Raw genomic sequence first — 15,912 nt, forward strand, 5'->3', positions numbered from 1 at the left:
TTCCCTCCCCCTCCCAAATTCAAAAACAAACTTGTTAATTAGGCCTTTTGTAATTCTTCCCCCTAGTGCAAATGATTTAAATCTTTGCTAAAGTTCAACACTGCCAAATAACGTTTCTACTTTCTGTGAAATTTAGGTGCACCATTTGTTTCCCAGGGTTTTCTTTTTAAGTGATCATTTCCATGGTGAGGTCTTTCCTCATATCACTTATTAAAATAGCAATTATATCTATAGGAGCTATCTGGGTCTTTTACCAGCAGTTAAAACTGTGTGTGGACATGAAATAACCTTGAGATACAGGAGAGAGTATAAATAACAGATCTGTTTGTTTAAGAAGATACCAACAAATATGTTAAAATTTATTTCAGTAATATTGTAAGGCAACAATTAATCCTCAACATATCAAACCAGTAAAAAGAAGTAGACACACACACTTGTTCTTCCTGAATCAGTAGGCAGGCTTGTCACTCCCTTTATGTTAATATTTTAAGGAATCCTAATGCACTCATCCATATCCACTAAAATGTGGAAACCAACACTTTATCAAACTAAGAGCTACTTTGAAATGACAATTTTTCACTTTCCCTGAATATGCAGTACTGTGCTTTTACATTTAGATTCTCTGGAGGGGGAAATGCAGTTGCTAGAGCTTTCAGAAAGACCCTTTTAGAAAGGAGTAACTCATCTTTTAAAGAGTGAGGGGTGGTTAACAAGTTTACTCTCAGTAGCTATTGATATGACAGTGTGCTTATTGACAGCCATAAATACTGTGTATAATTACCATTTCTGACATTAAAGCCTCTCAGACTATTAGAATGAACTCAGTCTGAGTATCCTGTCACTGACTTGCACAGTATCACAGGTTCATGATGCTAAAGAAAATCCAAATGAGAACTGCTTTCATAGAGAAGCCAAAGGTAAAACCATGATTATTAAAAAGGTGGCCCTTTATCAAAGTAAAAAATCAGAGAACTTATTCATACAATGGCCTCAACATGATGTTTTACTTTTTTCTATAATCTCTAGTAATATATTCCCAATTAACACAAAGAATATGTGCCTGTACACTGAAATAATTGAGATATTACCACACAGTTTTTCTCCACAAATAATGACTCTTATAAGCCACAAGCCCTGCAAAACTTGTGTGCTACCTAACAGATGTATTTGGCAGGAGCCAGACACTTGAAGCAGTTGAGACGAATAAACTAAGAAAGTCCAGGAAAAGCAATGACTGTGTGTGCAGTGCCAGTGCAGGGGCCATGCTGCCTGTCCTTCAGCTCTGCTGTTTGCCTGGGCCCAGTTTTTAGAGTCACCGGTCAGGCAATATGAGGTGCACAATTAAGAAAACACATTATCCAAGTCATACAAGCAATGCATTTAACTATGCTCAGACAGAATGAAGGGGTACTTCTTAAGAAGCACCTCTCTTATTCCAGTATCACCTGAGTAGTATGGCTTTTCTTTCTAACTTTGGTCTATGCTTGCTAACTCAAAATCAGTGTAACTTTTTATATCTCTTAACGTGGAAAGGAAACAGCATAGTTTAACCACTGATCTCACCAAATCCTATCAGACTAACCTAGGAGCCTATACCTCGCACACTCCTGTCTTCAAAGTGAAAAGCACTTTTAAGGCCTTACTGCCGCCATCATGCAGGACCTTAATACCAGTTATCTGTATACTGATTTCATCCTATACAAGTCTCAGAGAAGCCAGTTCCGTTACACAGAAAGTTACTGAGAAATTATTCATTCAACTGACTAGAAAATAAAACAGAAGAACCCAGTGCATTAGTAAAAGTACACCCTAAGTTAGGATTAACCTTGCACTAATAGAAGACTCCTGTAAAATGAAGATATTTTATAAAGTGCCCACTACTCCCAATCTCACCATGCCCTTCCACCACAGAATAGCCACACTGGTAACTCAGTGTTCTAAGGAAATTTAGTTCCTGTACTTGCACAATTTTCTGAGCCCACCAGCAAAAACCCAGAGGGAAATACAGCTAGAAAAGTGTCCCCCTCTCAAATTGGTGAGGGAGAAACTTATGTTTCAGAGGCACTGAAGATAACCTCAGAATAGTGAGTCACCAGGTCATATCTACAGTCAGTTAAAAAAAATACAGATTTATGCTCAGTAAGAAAAGCACTACGAGGTTGCCTGAAGAAATACAGCTTTAGAGCCTCAGAGGCCCAGTGCTTCTTGTGCAGTCCTCTGGCATTCTTCGTCTAGTGATTTGCAAAGTTAGATCTCACTGGGGGGTGGGGGTCATTAATTATAGCAATGGGTGGTGGTCAACTCACTACTCTCTGACACAACAAATGAACATTAAGTGGAAAATTATGTTTATCTCATTCACAGTCTACATCTTCCTTGAGCCTAGTAGTAAAAGGAATTTGCTGGCTTTTGTCATAGGTCATATAAGGAGGACAATCACCCACACATACCAGAAAAACTGGCATTTTCAAGTGTCAAAAAAGGCCATGCATCACTGTGTCACCATTTATCCCATAATACAGTGTATGGGTCTGAAAAGTGTGAACCAAAAGCTTTTTGAACATATGCTCATTAAAATTCAATGACATACATTAACAAACATCCACGTTACATGGAAAGTAACTGTGCCACATGAAATATTCACCAGGTATGTACCTAGAGCCCACCTACAACATTAAAACACAAAGAGATTATAGGTGCACACCCAGGAGGAGGGAAATGTCCAGTCTGGGAATTTTTTACTTAGTGCATCCAGTTGAGAGGATCTCTTGTCGTCCCCAGATAGATAGTGAGCAGCAATGGCCACAGTGACCATTCCTTCAGGTTGTTCTTCTGAGACCTGCTAGAGAAAACCAGTTAGTTCTCCGAACCCAAAATACTGAACTTAAATACCCACACGGAGCTTCAAGATATTCCCACCTGCACTTCTATCCAGAACTGCCATGCAGAGGCCTGAAGTCCATGGGAGTAAAATACAAAGTAGTCCCCTCCTTTACTTGTGACTGGGGTGCCATTGCCAAGTGACCACTGAGAAAGTGTTGACCCTTTGTGGGTTCGAACATAGAATGACATATGGCTTGGTCCTGTAAGATAACAGGAAGAAAGGATAGTTGATCACTTAAAAGCATCAATAAGAGCACTTAACTAGCCACCCAAGGTACACTGTGAAGGTTCCTGCCTTAATCACTTTTAAGTGTACTTACTATAAACCAAATGGGAGCTTTGCCAGTATGGACAAGACACTTAGTATCTATCAACAAAGTTAAGTAATGAAGTAGGGCAGAAAAGTCATGAATCAAAATGAGAAAGCCTGCATTCTGTGTTCACACTGTCACTTGATTCCTGTATGGTATTAGCAATTCATGTAGTCTGAATCACAATTCATAACCTGTGAATTTTTTGGAGAAGATTGTATTAGCAAAAGCATGTGGAAGTGTTGGGAAGACCACAGAGTGCCATAAAAGTTCTAAGGATGCTTGGCTTGGAATGCAGCTTAGTGATAGAGTGCTTGCCTAAGCATGCATGAAGCCCTGGGTTCGATACCTCAGAACCACATAAAAAGAAAAGGCTGTAAGTGGTGCTATGGCTCAATTGGTAGAGTGCTAGCCTTGAGCAAAAAAGCCAGGGACAGTGCTCAGGCCCTGAATTCAAGCCCCAGGGCTGGGAAAGCAAAAAGTTCAAAGGATGATTTTAAGAGTTTACTTTTCAGACAGAATTGATATGTAACATCTTAAAAACATTACTTGTTTTTCCCTATTTAGGCAGCAGGATGAAATCAGTTTTTCTGACAAGCATTTGGAACTTCCAAGAAACGAATGGGAGGGTCAAACCAAAAATGAAAAGCCACACTCAACCTAATTTCAAAAATACCAAACTTGAAATAAAGATAAGTAATAAGTTTGAAGACCAATCTCATATTCATGCCTACTCTGTTCCTGCTTCCAAATTTTGTAATAAGCAAAACACATCAATCCTAAATGTGAAAATACTATCATTCAGAGCAAGGGCTGACGGGGAGCTACTTAAAAGTACACATACTCTTTGAAGTGCCATTTACACAAGCAGAGCTTCTGTGGGAAATAAATGCATTGACACATAGACATGCACACGCCAAAAGGGAGAGACTTTCCCGGGCATGTGAGGGGTGAAGGTGATGAAGGATTGGAGTGTAATTAGTACAGCAATTGCCCAGGATACACAAGGTCCCGGATATTTTAGTCTATCACAAATGAAACTGTTTTCCTAATTTCTGTCTACATCTGCACTGTTGGTATACAGAAAAGCTACTGATTTTTGTGGGTTAATTTGGATTTTTTTTTTTTTTTGCCAGTCCTGGGCCTTGAACTCAGGGCTTGACCACTGTCCCCTGGCTTCTTTTTTGCTCAAGGCTAGCACTTTGCCACTTGAGCCACAGCACCACTTCTGGCCATTTTCTATATATGTGGTACTGGGGAATTGAACCCAGGGCTTCATGTATATGAGGCAAGCACTCTTGCCACTAGGCCATATTCCCAGCCCCTTATTTGGGGATTTTTAAAAATTTATATGCTGACAATGTGGAACATAACTTCTCAGGTGAGCATTAACATTCATAAACACTAAGTATTGGTCAGAAGAAATACTCGGAAGTTACACAGCATTACAAATAAATTATCATAGTAAAATTCAGTTACTAACAAAATAGCTTCCATGTGGAAAATAAATATCTTCTTTCAAAGATTCATGGTGAAGCTGGGCGTGGTGGCTCAGACCCATACTGTTAGGAGGCTAAGGCAGAAGGATCATGAATTTACATAAAGCCAGCCTGAGTGGGCTGGGGATATGGCCTAGTGTCAAGAGTGCTTGCCTCCTATACATGAGGTCCTGGGTTCAATTCCCCAGCACCACATATACAGAAAATGGCCAGAGGGGGTGCTGTGGCTCAAGTGGCAGAGTGCTAGCCTTGAGCAAAAAGAAGCCAGGGACAGTGCTTAGGCCCTGAGTCCAAGCCCCAGGACTGGCAAAAAAAAAAAAAAAGCCAGCCTGGGACACACAGTGAGAGCATGTCTATTAAACAACAACCTCACAAAGAAGTAAATGAAATGAAAGAAATCCAAATGAAAGCAGGCCTAGATCTGGTCTGTCTTCTGCCTCCTTGGGATGCTGAGATCTGGGTGATTCAGGTTCAAACCAAGCCCACACAGGAAAACCCAAGGATTCTTCTCTCCCAGTTAGCCATCAAAATGCTGAGCTAGAAGTGTAGCTCAGTTGTTAAGAGAGTTAAGCACAAACACAAAAAAGTCAAACCTAATTTTAAATCTAAATCTTATATTTTTAAACACAGTAGGTCAGCTATTAGCTAACTTAAGAGAAATAAGCCCAAATATACAAAAAGATCAAAGCAGAAATTTTAAAAGTCACATTGACTATCTTGTAGGTCTCTATAATAATTGATAATGAAAAATAAAAATGAGTTTCTAGGAAAACAGATTAAAAGCAAAATTGAGCCCATTAAATACAGGCTTAAACTGACCAATTTTCCTAGATTAAATTGTAAAGAAACTACAAAAAAGCATCAGGGCCAGGTAGCTTCACAGAGAAATTCAAATGAACATTTTAATCAAATAGCTCCAATGCACCACAAATTAGCTAAAGGTATTGAAAATGAAGAACTTGTTATTATTTGTAGCTTGACAAGAAGTACAAATTTTGAAACAGACCAATATCATTTATGAGTATTGATACAAATCCTCTAAAAGCAGGCAGGCACCAGGGGCTCATGCCTTTCATCCTAGTTACTCAAGAACTTGAGATCTGAGAACTGCAATTCATAATCATCCCAGGCAGGAAAGTCCCATGCGACTTTCCTCCAATTAACCACCAAAATGCCAGGAGTGGGGAGGTGTGGTTCAAGTGGAAGAGTACTAGCCTTGAGCAAAAAAACCTCAGAGACAACGTCTATACCCTGACTTCAAGCCTTAGGAACATACACACACACCACACACACCACACACACACACACACACCCCTTCTATTAAAGTATGTCAAATCATATACAAATATACCCACATAAGCACATTATTTTTGACAAAGGCACCAAAGGAACTGTAAAGAAATATTTTCAATAAATAGGTGATAAACAACTAGATGTCTGAAAAAGTACATTAACACATACACCTCTCATATTGAAAAATTATTAACGAAGTGAAACACAAGCCTAAATATAAAAGCTAAAACCACAAAGCTCATAAGAGCAAACAAGTGTCTTTGTGACTTCTGAGTAGACATAGATGTTTTAGAACATATAAACCACTGATGCTGAAAGAAACCCTGGTAAGTTAAGATTTTATAAAAATTTAAAACTTGGCTGAGAATATGGCTTAGTGGAAGAGTGCTTGCGTTAGCATGCACTAAGACCTGGGGTTTGATTCCTCAGTACCACATAAACAGAAAAAGCCAGAGTGGAGCTGTGGCTCAAGTGGTAGAGTGCTAGTCTTGATTACAGAGAGGCTCAGGGACAGAGCTCAGGCCCTGAGTTCAAGCTCCAGGACTGACAAAAAAAAAAAATTAAAACTTCTGCTCATCAAAGAATATTAAGGAAGTGAGTAAGAATAGAGAAGAGCAGGAAGCCAAAGCAAACAAAACCAATAAACTTTAAACTAGGCTGTAATTTCTGCTTAATTTTTCTGTAAGCCTGAAATTGCCCTAAAAATAAAATCTAATGAGTAATAGGGGGAGGTGCTGGGAATGTGGCTTAGCGGTAGAGTGCTTGCCTAGCATGTACAAAGCCCTGGGTTCGATTCCTCAGCACCATATAAACAGAAAAAGCTGGAAGTGGCGCTGTGGCTCAAGTGGTAGAGTGCTAGCCTTGAGCAAAAAGAAGCCAGGGGCAGTGCTCAGGCTGAGTCTAAGCTCCAGGACTGGTAAAAAAAAAAAAAGTAATAGAGGGAGTGAATATAATCAAAGCACATTATATGCATATCGCATCAAAATGAAACTCCTTTGTACAATTAATACATTAACTAAAACAAAAAAGTTGAAAATATCAAAAAATAAAATGTACTAAATTTCTTTACAGAATCAATTCCTGCTTTAATTGCTTTTAGATAAAGAAGCCAGGTTATCCGGAGGTTGAGGCAGGAAGATTGTGAGTTCAAGATCAGCCTGGGCTTCATAGTAGACTGTCTCAAAACAAAAAAGCACTATACAATTATCCTAAGTTACTAATCATTCTGATACATTTGAGAAGACATGCATGCAATTTTAAAGTTTAAGAAGCAGAGGGGAAAGCCAGCACCAGTGGCTCACACCTGTAATCCTAGCCACTCAGGAGGCTGAGATCTGAGGATCCCAGTTTGAAGCCAGCCTGAGCAGAAAAGTCCATGAGATTCTTATCTCTATTAAACTACTCAGAAAAAAGGACAGAAGGCACACTGTGGCTCAAGTGGTAGAGTGCTAGCCTTGAGCAAAAGAAGCTAAGGGACAGTGCCCAGGCCCTGAGTTCAAGCCCAAGGACTGCCACTCCCCCCTCAAAAAAAAGCAGAAGGGAGAAGAAAAACTGTCATGTGACTCACCTGTTGCTTCAAAGGTCAACTTTATAGAATCCCATGGTGTCTGTTCTTTGGATATAAGTCTGAAGTGAGGTGGATTTCTTGGCGAAACTTCTGGAGCCGGAAGATACCAGTTTTTTCTATTTGGAAAGGCAAAGTCAATATTTAGGATGACTTTAGCTTGCAGCTATCCATAACTCCTGGTGTTCAGAACACACAAACACATCTTTGGGTAAGAAGTCTAACAGATGTGATGAGATCAACTATCCTGAAGTCCAAGTTACCTTTTTTGGGTACTGGGCATTAAACTCGGGGCCTTATACTTGTAAGGAAGTCGTTCTAACACTTGAGGTAGACCTCCAGCTCAAAGAAAAATTTAAGTTTATGTTCTGAGTGCTTTATGTACTAAAGAAGTAGAAGTTTAGTGACAATGGACTTGTAAGTTAAGGAGAACAAATTAATCCCCAATTTAAGCAGCAAAGTAATGAACCAACCTGATGAGAAAGTGCACTGGAAGATACCATGGGAAACCACAGAGGGGGGCATTCTCCTCACAGTGAGCTCGGACTGTGTCATTGATCTCAGGAATGTGAGGTGTTATATGAGACATTCCAGTATAATCAAACCCATTGATCCATATTCCAGAATCTCTTTTAACTACGTTTCCTTCCAAGTTGTGAAATGTTCTAGTCATATGCTGTAAAGAACAAGACTACTGAGAAAACCACTCTCAACTAGTTCAGCCACATTCTCACCCCCGACAGGTAAAGTATGAACATAAATAATGAAATAATGTAAATCTAAAGAAACAAAAAAGGAACACTCTGGGTTAAGTTACTGCTAGTAGTTTTTTCTTTTTCTTTCCTTTCTTTCTTTGTTAGTCAGTCCTGGGGCTTGCACTCTGGACCTAGGTGCTATCCCTGAGCTTTTGTGCATCAAGGCTAGCATTCTACCACTCAAGCCACAACTCCACTGATGGCTTTTTTTTTTTTTTTTAGTTGTTTAATGGAGATGAGTCTCACAGACTTTCTTGCCTGGTCTGGCTTCAAGCCACAGTCCTCCGATCTCAGCCTCTTAAGTAGCTAGGATTACAGGCATGAGCCACCAGTACCTACCAGTGGTTTTTCTTTTGTCATTTGTGGGGCTTGAACTTAGGGCTTGGGTGCTGTCCTTGAACTTTTTTTTTTTAACTCAAGACTAGTGCTCTACCACCTTGAGCCATGGCTCCACTTCTGTTTTTCAAGTGGTTAATTGTAAATAAAGAGCCTTGCAGCCTTTCCTGCATGGGCTGGCTTTGAATCACAATCTTCAGTTCTCAGCCTCCTAAGTTGCTAGGATTACTGGCGTGAGCCACCAGTGCCCAGCCAGTTTTTCTTTTAAACTGGATGATGGATATATAACCATTTTGCTGTACTTTACAAATACATATTTAAATTTTATACTAAGACATTTTTGACTAGTGCATAGCTATAGTCCCAGCCACTTAGGAGGCTAAGGAGGGAGGACTACTTGAACACAGGAGTTCAATACCAATCTAGGCAGCATAATGACACTCTGTCTCAAAAAAAAAAACACCCAAAAATAATGAACATAAAAATCAGATTTAAAAGGAAGCAATATTAGAACTCCTTGTAGAAAAAGACTTAAATGCATTTTACACTTAACTTCCCTTCTGTGTGCTATACGAAGCTAATTCATGTGCAGAGAAAATAGGAATCGCAGCCCACTACTAAAAGACTTGTGCCCAATAGACATCTATGAAAAGATACCATTAGCCTATTGAAATAGCCTTATTGACAACTTGAAGAATATCAAACAGGAAAAGAAAAACGTTACATAGGGTAAGGTTTTGCAGACTGTGGCTGACAGGCCAAATTATCATTTGTGTACATTTCATCAGAAGGCAGTCATGCTGGGAATATGGCCTAGTGGCAAGAGTGCTTGCCTCCTATACATGAAGCCCTGGGTTCAATTCCCCAGCACTACATATACAAAAAACGGCCAGAAGTGGTGCTGTGGCTCAAGTGGCAGAGTGCTAGCCTTGAGCAAAAAGAAGCCAGAGACAGTGCTCAGGCCCTGAGTCCAAGGCCCAGGACTGGCAAAAAAAAAAAAAAAAGGAGGTTAACAGAAGGCAATCATATGCCCTTGGCTCAGGTATAATCTATAGCTGCCTTCACTCTTATAAAGAGACTAGCTGCAACAGAGACTGTACAACTAACAAGTTCTAATACATATTACTACTTTGCCTTATACAAAAGGGAAAGAGAACTCAAAGACAAATCAAAACAAGACTTTAAAAAAATAAAAACCTAGCTTCTGGGGCTGGGAATGTGGCTTAGTGGTAGAGTACTTGTCTTAGCAGGCATGAAGCCCTGGGTTCGATTCCTCAGTACCACATATACAGAAAAAGCCGGAAGTGGCGCTGTGGCTCAAAGCGGTAAGAGCTCTAGCCTTGAGCACAGAGAGGCTCAGAGACAGAGCCCAGGCCCTGAGTTCGAGTCCCCAGACTGGCAAAAAAAACAACCCTAGAGTCTCCTAAATACTAATGACATGATTATAAAAGTTAATATCCTGTGGAAACACCACTGAATCTCCTAAAGACTTAAACTTGTCACATTAAACGTATCAGGGTGACCTTTAGGACTAAGACAAGGAATATTTGTTTCATCTCAAATGGCTCACAAAAATGGTGCTTACCTGAAGAAACACTCGCTTTGGCTTTGGATTCGCAGGATCGGAGCTATATGGGAAAAAAGTGCCACTGCAAACAAGGAGGAATGTAACTGTACATACCACACTTAGAGTAAGCATGATTTTTTTTGTGCTTCTGGTAAGGTAGATGAAGTTAATCTAAAACAAAAATATTACAAATTGATATCACTGGGCAGGTTTGTTAACTGACTTTTATTTTTTAACTGGTATTGCCTAAAAAAAGGCAAGGAGAAAGTTTATCAGCATGTGATGACACATTTCAACACCCCATAAAGAAAGCACTAATTCTCAGTGATTTCCATCAAAAGACAGAGCCTAAAGAATAGCAAATTATTCATAATTGCCTATGGCAAGTGAAAACATTTCCCTAATCTATGGTGTTCTAATATCCTATCCTGCATAATCTCCACTAAAACAGTGTCATTCCTAAGTGGAAGATCCTATAACTACATACTGTGAGTTCAGAAACAAAACTAATCACCCAGGATTTAAGGCAGTGAGTTACCAAAGCATGTATCCCTATCTGCCTTTCAACCTCCTAAGTGACACAAATATTAAAATGTATCTCCTCCAACTGTATGCAAGAACAACTTGGAGAGACTTTGACAGCTCAGGTCTGCACAATACCTGTAACTACCACTGGCCTTTCCTATGATGTAAAGAAAAAAAAAAAGAAAAAAGAAAAAAAGGATCTCCTTAGAAAGTTTTAGATATCCCATTAAATAATGCATTTCTCATCTACTATAAGTCTGGTAGATTTAAACAGAGATAGTAGTTTGGGTTAAAGTTTAAAAAAAAAAAAAAAGAAAGTATGCCTAGCATAATGCTATAGCTGCAGCCATTCTTTAGCTAGCTACTGCCAAAGTTGTCCTAAAACCTCACTTTAAGTTACTGTTTTCATATTCAAGTCCCCTCTTCTCCAATCATGAGGCCCATTTGCCTCTTCTATTCATCTTCAGAACATGCTTGGTAATGGTTACAAATGAATGGCAATCACAGAAGAGGAGTGATGAACATAAAGTGACCATGTGGCTGGGTTTCAGCTTATTCTATTAACCAATCACTACCTTTCACATTGCTACATAAAAACAAGAAAATGAAAATTAAAAACCCACAGCATCAAAGGTTATTTCACATTATAATGAAATTAAATGAGAAAAGTATTCAAGAGTCATTCTTCTCTCCACAAAAGCTTCCCTAATAAATTTATGAACTAGGAAAAATACACTTTACATCCTTTTTCTTCTGACTAGGGACATTTTCAATTTCCACAGTCAAAGTATCTAGGACTCATTTTGTGCCCTTCCATATGATCATAACACAGAATTCAAATGTTCCACACTTGGGTCATCTCTTACTGTTAACTTCCAGTGATTCAGTGTAATAAATAAGAGAGGGAGTGGTATATTAACAACACAGCTAACTTTAGATCAGCATTTCATGTATTGATGACAAAACTCCACTATCTCCTTTTTGTTGTTCTTTGTATTTTGAGATGGAGTCTCACAGGCTAACCTCAAATTTACAGTCCTCCAGTCTCAGCCTTCCAATTAATCTTCTCAACAGCAAACCTATCTATCAACAAACACAGAGCTTTGAAAGATTATTAATAAAACCCAAAGATGTTAACCCTGCAGACAATAAAGAACATTTTAGAACCTTCCATGTCTACCCCTACAAATTCCAGTAAGGACATAAATCCAAATCTTAAAGGTATGCCCAGATTTCTTTTGGGATTAGGACAGCCAATCTCAAATAGTAATGTACTTATGAATTCACTAGAGGGTGATAGATGCAAAGCCATTTAGGCAGAGTTTTCCTGGCTACTGAGGGGATGTCTATGGATAATGCTGACCATAGTTGTGGTACTTCCCTATCTCCACAGGTCTATCTCCATAGGTCTTCAAAACCTAACTGCCACCAGAGGTTCCTTTTACCATAGATGCATGAAAAAGCTCAATATCCTCTCCATGAGGAAATGAGCTATAATGCAGTTATAATTCCAGTTTCTATTTGGTCTGCTGGCATCAATTCTCAAGGCACACTATGGCTATTCAGTAAGTCATCCCTAAGAATGACAATGAAAAGAGTCACAAAACAGAGACCTCCATTCTGTAGAGGCTTAGCCTGTTCACGAGAGGTATGGACATGATGCCAAGAGAACCCTGGTTTAGGTTTCTGATCTGAAACTCATCATAAACCAGCTTCTCTTCCCCTGGAAAGTACGATGAGATGAGAAGCACAGACAACACAGCACAAAGCAATACAATGATGCAAAGGCCTGTACTATTAGTACTTGGTAAATGACAGTATGTTTAAGTGTCCTCATTAGTCATCAGTCAAAGAGACAAATTCAATGAACTAATTTTGATGTGTTAGCAATGAGGCAATAGAATTGCAGTGCAAAAAAGCTCCACTCCAATCTTATTCACTATATCTAACAACTCTAATAAAACTACTATGTTTTTTATTCTCTACTTCTAATACTCTCAGAATACACTATTAGTAATTATTTTTAAAGTTCATCAACAGGCAATGTCTTAACAATTCTCATTTGATATATGTCTTCAAATTCACATTCAGACAGAATGAAAGCAACACAACAACAACAAAACTCATCTACTTTTTCTTATCAAACTGAGCCCACAAGATGTTCAGTCCTTCACTGTAACTTTTGCTTAAGACTTTCTCAATAAAGCATAATAGACATCATTTCACATATGTATTATGGCTAAGCTTAATACATGTTCACATTTAAAAAATGGAAAACAAATGTTTTTCCTTACAAAATAAGAAGAGAGCACCATCGTACAACCAGCCAAAATGGACGCCAGCACAACATCAGGTGGAATTTCTGAACCACTTCTCCCAAGGATAGGAGTAAACATCTCAAATACTGCCCAGATGAGGTACAATGCATAGACATAAGGAATAAACATTCCCAAAAGGTAAAGGGCAATAAATTTTCCTTGGGTACCTAGGAAGAAGAAAGGAAAAACAACACATACATCTAAGAAAATCCACAGGGAGATACGGCATTTCATAGCAATGACATGCCTTGGCACTTGACAGAAAGGTTTAGATGTGACCCTGGCTCTTTAGGTACATGTTATCTACTAAGATCAAGTACTTCACTCAGAGAAGAGAAAACACAGTAAGAATAAAAATATAGAAGGAATATATCAGTATGTGTTCTCATATACTATAAGAATGGGATAAGATATAAGGTGTAAGATAATTTACATAATATGAAAATTTAAGAAAACAAACAGTAATACAAAAAGCCTATTTGATGAGATTTTTTAAAAAGAATCCCTATAAGCCTTAATGAATTTTTCCATTTGTATCAAAATAAAAAATACCCTACCATGCTGCTTAAAGTCCTTGGGCACAAAAAGCTTTGTGAGCAATGGAAACACTACCCAAACAGCACTGATGAAGGCTGAGCAAAATCCTTGGTAAGTGAGAGTTATGAGAAAAGCACAATGCACAAACAGTGAGACATCAAAAAACACTTCTCCCAGGTACTGGTCACTGAGATTCTGAAAGAAAGAAAAATAAACAAGTCTCAATCATGGGTTATTCATAAAAGTCATTGATTATACCATAATTTCCATTGTTCATAATTTTCATTACTCAAATTATAATCTCTTATCTCCATTGTTTACCAGGGTCTACTCTTAAAACCAACAAAGTAAACATCTAACAGAACTCCCTTCTACCAGGAGAAGACAATTTAACAAGCGAGAGTGCCAATAATACCATTTCTTATATTAACAGGCTAAACGTAACCCTTAGAAATTATCTAAAATAAAAAGATTCTCCTAAAACCAGCCATTTCTCTAAGATTTTGCTGTCTGTACAATTTCTAAAAACTTTCAAGCAAACTAGGAAAGTGGTCTATGAAGGCAGGTGATCCTCGGCTGCAGCAGGGACTATCACCAGCACAGCTGGCGTGCTGCGGGCCCTCTGCACTAATAATAAGCAGTGGTTCCAAGCCTCATAGTGTAATTCTTTCGGAAACTGAAGCTACGACAATAAAAGTATGGTCTGAGCCATATGCTAATCTTGAAGAACCTTTCTTCATAAAACCTGATAATACAGAAGGGTTCCTATAACCAATCTCACACATTATTTGGAACTGTAACTTAGGTTCAGATACTAAAAACATCCTATGGGAAGGACACTGGATTACCGTGGTCCATTCTATTCACTATCAGGAAACATTGAAAAAAAAATCTGATTGTCTTCAAAACAAAGGAGCTAAGATTTTCCCCTTTAATTCACTTAGAAAATTACAGTGGGTCTCATTCACCATAATTCATTTATGGTTATTTCATAACAATAACTTCTAATTTTATTTTTACCAAACACAGTTGAAAGTGTAATGTGGCAAATCTCTGAAACATCAATATGACTCAATTAAAGTCTCCATTTTGCTTTCCATTTTTTACTTCACAATGGGTCTTTAACTCTGATCATACAAATGCATGCTGTCCAACAAAAACATGTAAGAAAAAAATGAAAAAAAGGAAACTGAGATTTGTGTGTATGTGTGTGTTTCATTTTTTGCTTTTGTTTGGGTTGGCTGTATTTGGGTTTAAACTTAGGGCCTAGTGCTCCCTAGACACATGCTCTACCAACTGAACCACATTCCCAGCAAAACTGAAAACTTTCTATGCAGTATTCTTTCAGCAATAAATACTGTGTGTTAATTCCACCTGCCAGACTGCCTAAATACAAAGGAGACAGCAACCCCTGCCATCATGAAGCTTACATTGGGGTGGAAAATGATGATTTTAAAATACCATAAATAACTGCATGAACCCAGAATGGGTTAGTAGTTACAACATTACAGCACAGACAAGGGAGCTGTGCAAATAAGCCTTACATCCTAAATGGTGTTTAATCAACTTTACAACCTCAATTACATTCTTCATCACAACTCTCAGAATAGAAAATGACCAGTGAATTAATACAGTTGTAGAGAACAGTGGGAGAGAATTCTCTATAAACATGGTGAACAATAGCTCAAACAACAAATTACAATGAATCCCACTAGAGTCTGTCTTCAATCCTTGCAAGCAGCAAAAATAAATCAATATGCCTTACACTTACCACATAATAAAATCTCTTTGCAAGGGTATGTATGAATATTATTTTGAGTATAGCTGCAGTCCCATACAGACAAACAGAAACATAGAAGTGGTTATACCACGAGAGAGACTGTCCGGTAAGAGAGACCAACACTGCTACAATGAGAACTGTTACAAGACTAGTAAACCAGCTAATGAGAGTGATGCCAAGTCCACACAAGAAGTCTTTCATGTAGTTAGAATCTAAAGAAGAAAAAAAACAAAAAGTTATAGTCACCAATTTAATCAATTATATAACCAGTAGTAGGGCTAAAGTTACAAATGCTTAAACAAAATATTCTCCACAATAAAAGTACTGGAATGTCCCAGTGTTGAGGTAGTTAAACACTGGGACAGGGAAAACATGAAGAGGAATATTCAGGAACACTTACTGAGAGTCTGTGGATACTACAGACTCAGAGATATATCTTGTAGGAACAATTCAGATACACTCCTTACTAGGGAAAGTGGGTAGGTTTAGTCTTATCTTTGGGATGCTTTGGGTACCAAAATATTAGCAAGAACAGAAGTCAAAG

The 15,912-nt window shown here is 38.4% G+C and overlaps 1 protein-coding gene and 1 non-coding gene across 3 annotated transcripts in view; one reads left to right on the forward strand and one right to left on the reverse strand.

The window, feature by feature from the left end:
• Nucleotides 1-248: 248 nt before the first annotated feature.
• Nucleotides 249-15,912, reverse strand: part of Ermp1 (endoplasmic reticulum metallopeptidase 1) — a 40,968-nt gene continuing 25,304 nt past the window's right edge. Inside the window, exons 8-15 of one of the 2 annotated variants that reach the window (XM_048346066.1) lie at nucleotides 15,360-15,580; nucleotides 13,609-13,783; nucleotides 13,028-13,218; nucleotides 10,227-10,379; nucleotides 8,024-8,226; nucleotides 7,554-7,669; nucleotides 2,920-3,083; nucleotides 249-2,842 (exon numbers count right to left, since the gene is read on the reverse strand). In XM_048346066.1, the coding sequence (XP_048202023.1) occupies nucleotides 2,675-2,842; nucleotides 2,920-3,083; nucleotides 7,554-7,669; nucleotides 8,024-8,226; nucleotides 10,227-10,379; nucleotides 13,028-13,218; nucleotides 13,609-13,783; nucleotides 15,360-15,580 (1,391 nt within the window). In that variant the 3' untranslated portion in view covers nucleotides 249-2,674. The remainder of the gene's footprint in view (nucleotides 2,843-2,919; nucleotides 3,084-7,553; nucleotides 7,670-8,023; nucleotides 8,227-10,226; nucleotides 10,380-13,027; nucleotides 13,219-13,608; nucleotides 13,784-15,359; nucleotides 15,581-15,912) is intronic. The other variant, XM_048346156.1, reaches the window with a different exon arrangement.
• On the forward strand, nucleotides 10,749-10,898 carry LOC125341521. Its single transcript, XR_007208999.1, has one exon. It is a non-coding gene; the product is annotated as a small nucleolar RNA SNORA44 (small nucleolar RNA).

The sequence above is a fragment of the Perognathus longimembris genome, chromosome 1 (assembly GCF_023159225.1).
Source record: "Perognathus longimembris pacificus isolate PPM17 chromosome 1, ASM2315922v1, whole genome shotgun sequence".
In the NCBI taxonomy this organism is placed as follows: domain Eukaryota; kingdom Metazoa; phylum Chordata; class Mammalia; order Rodentia; family Heteromyidae; genus Perognathus; species Perognathus longimembris.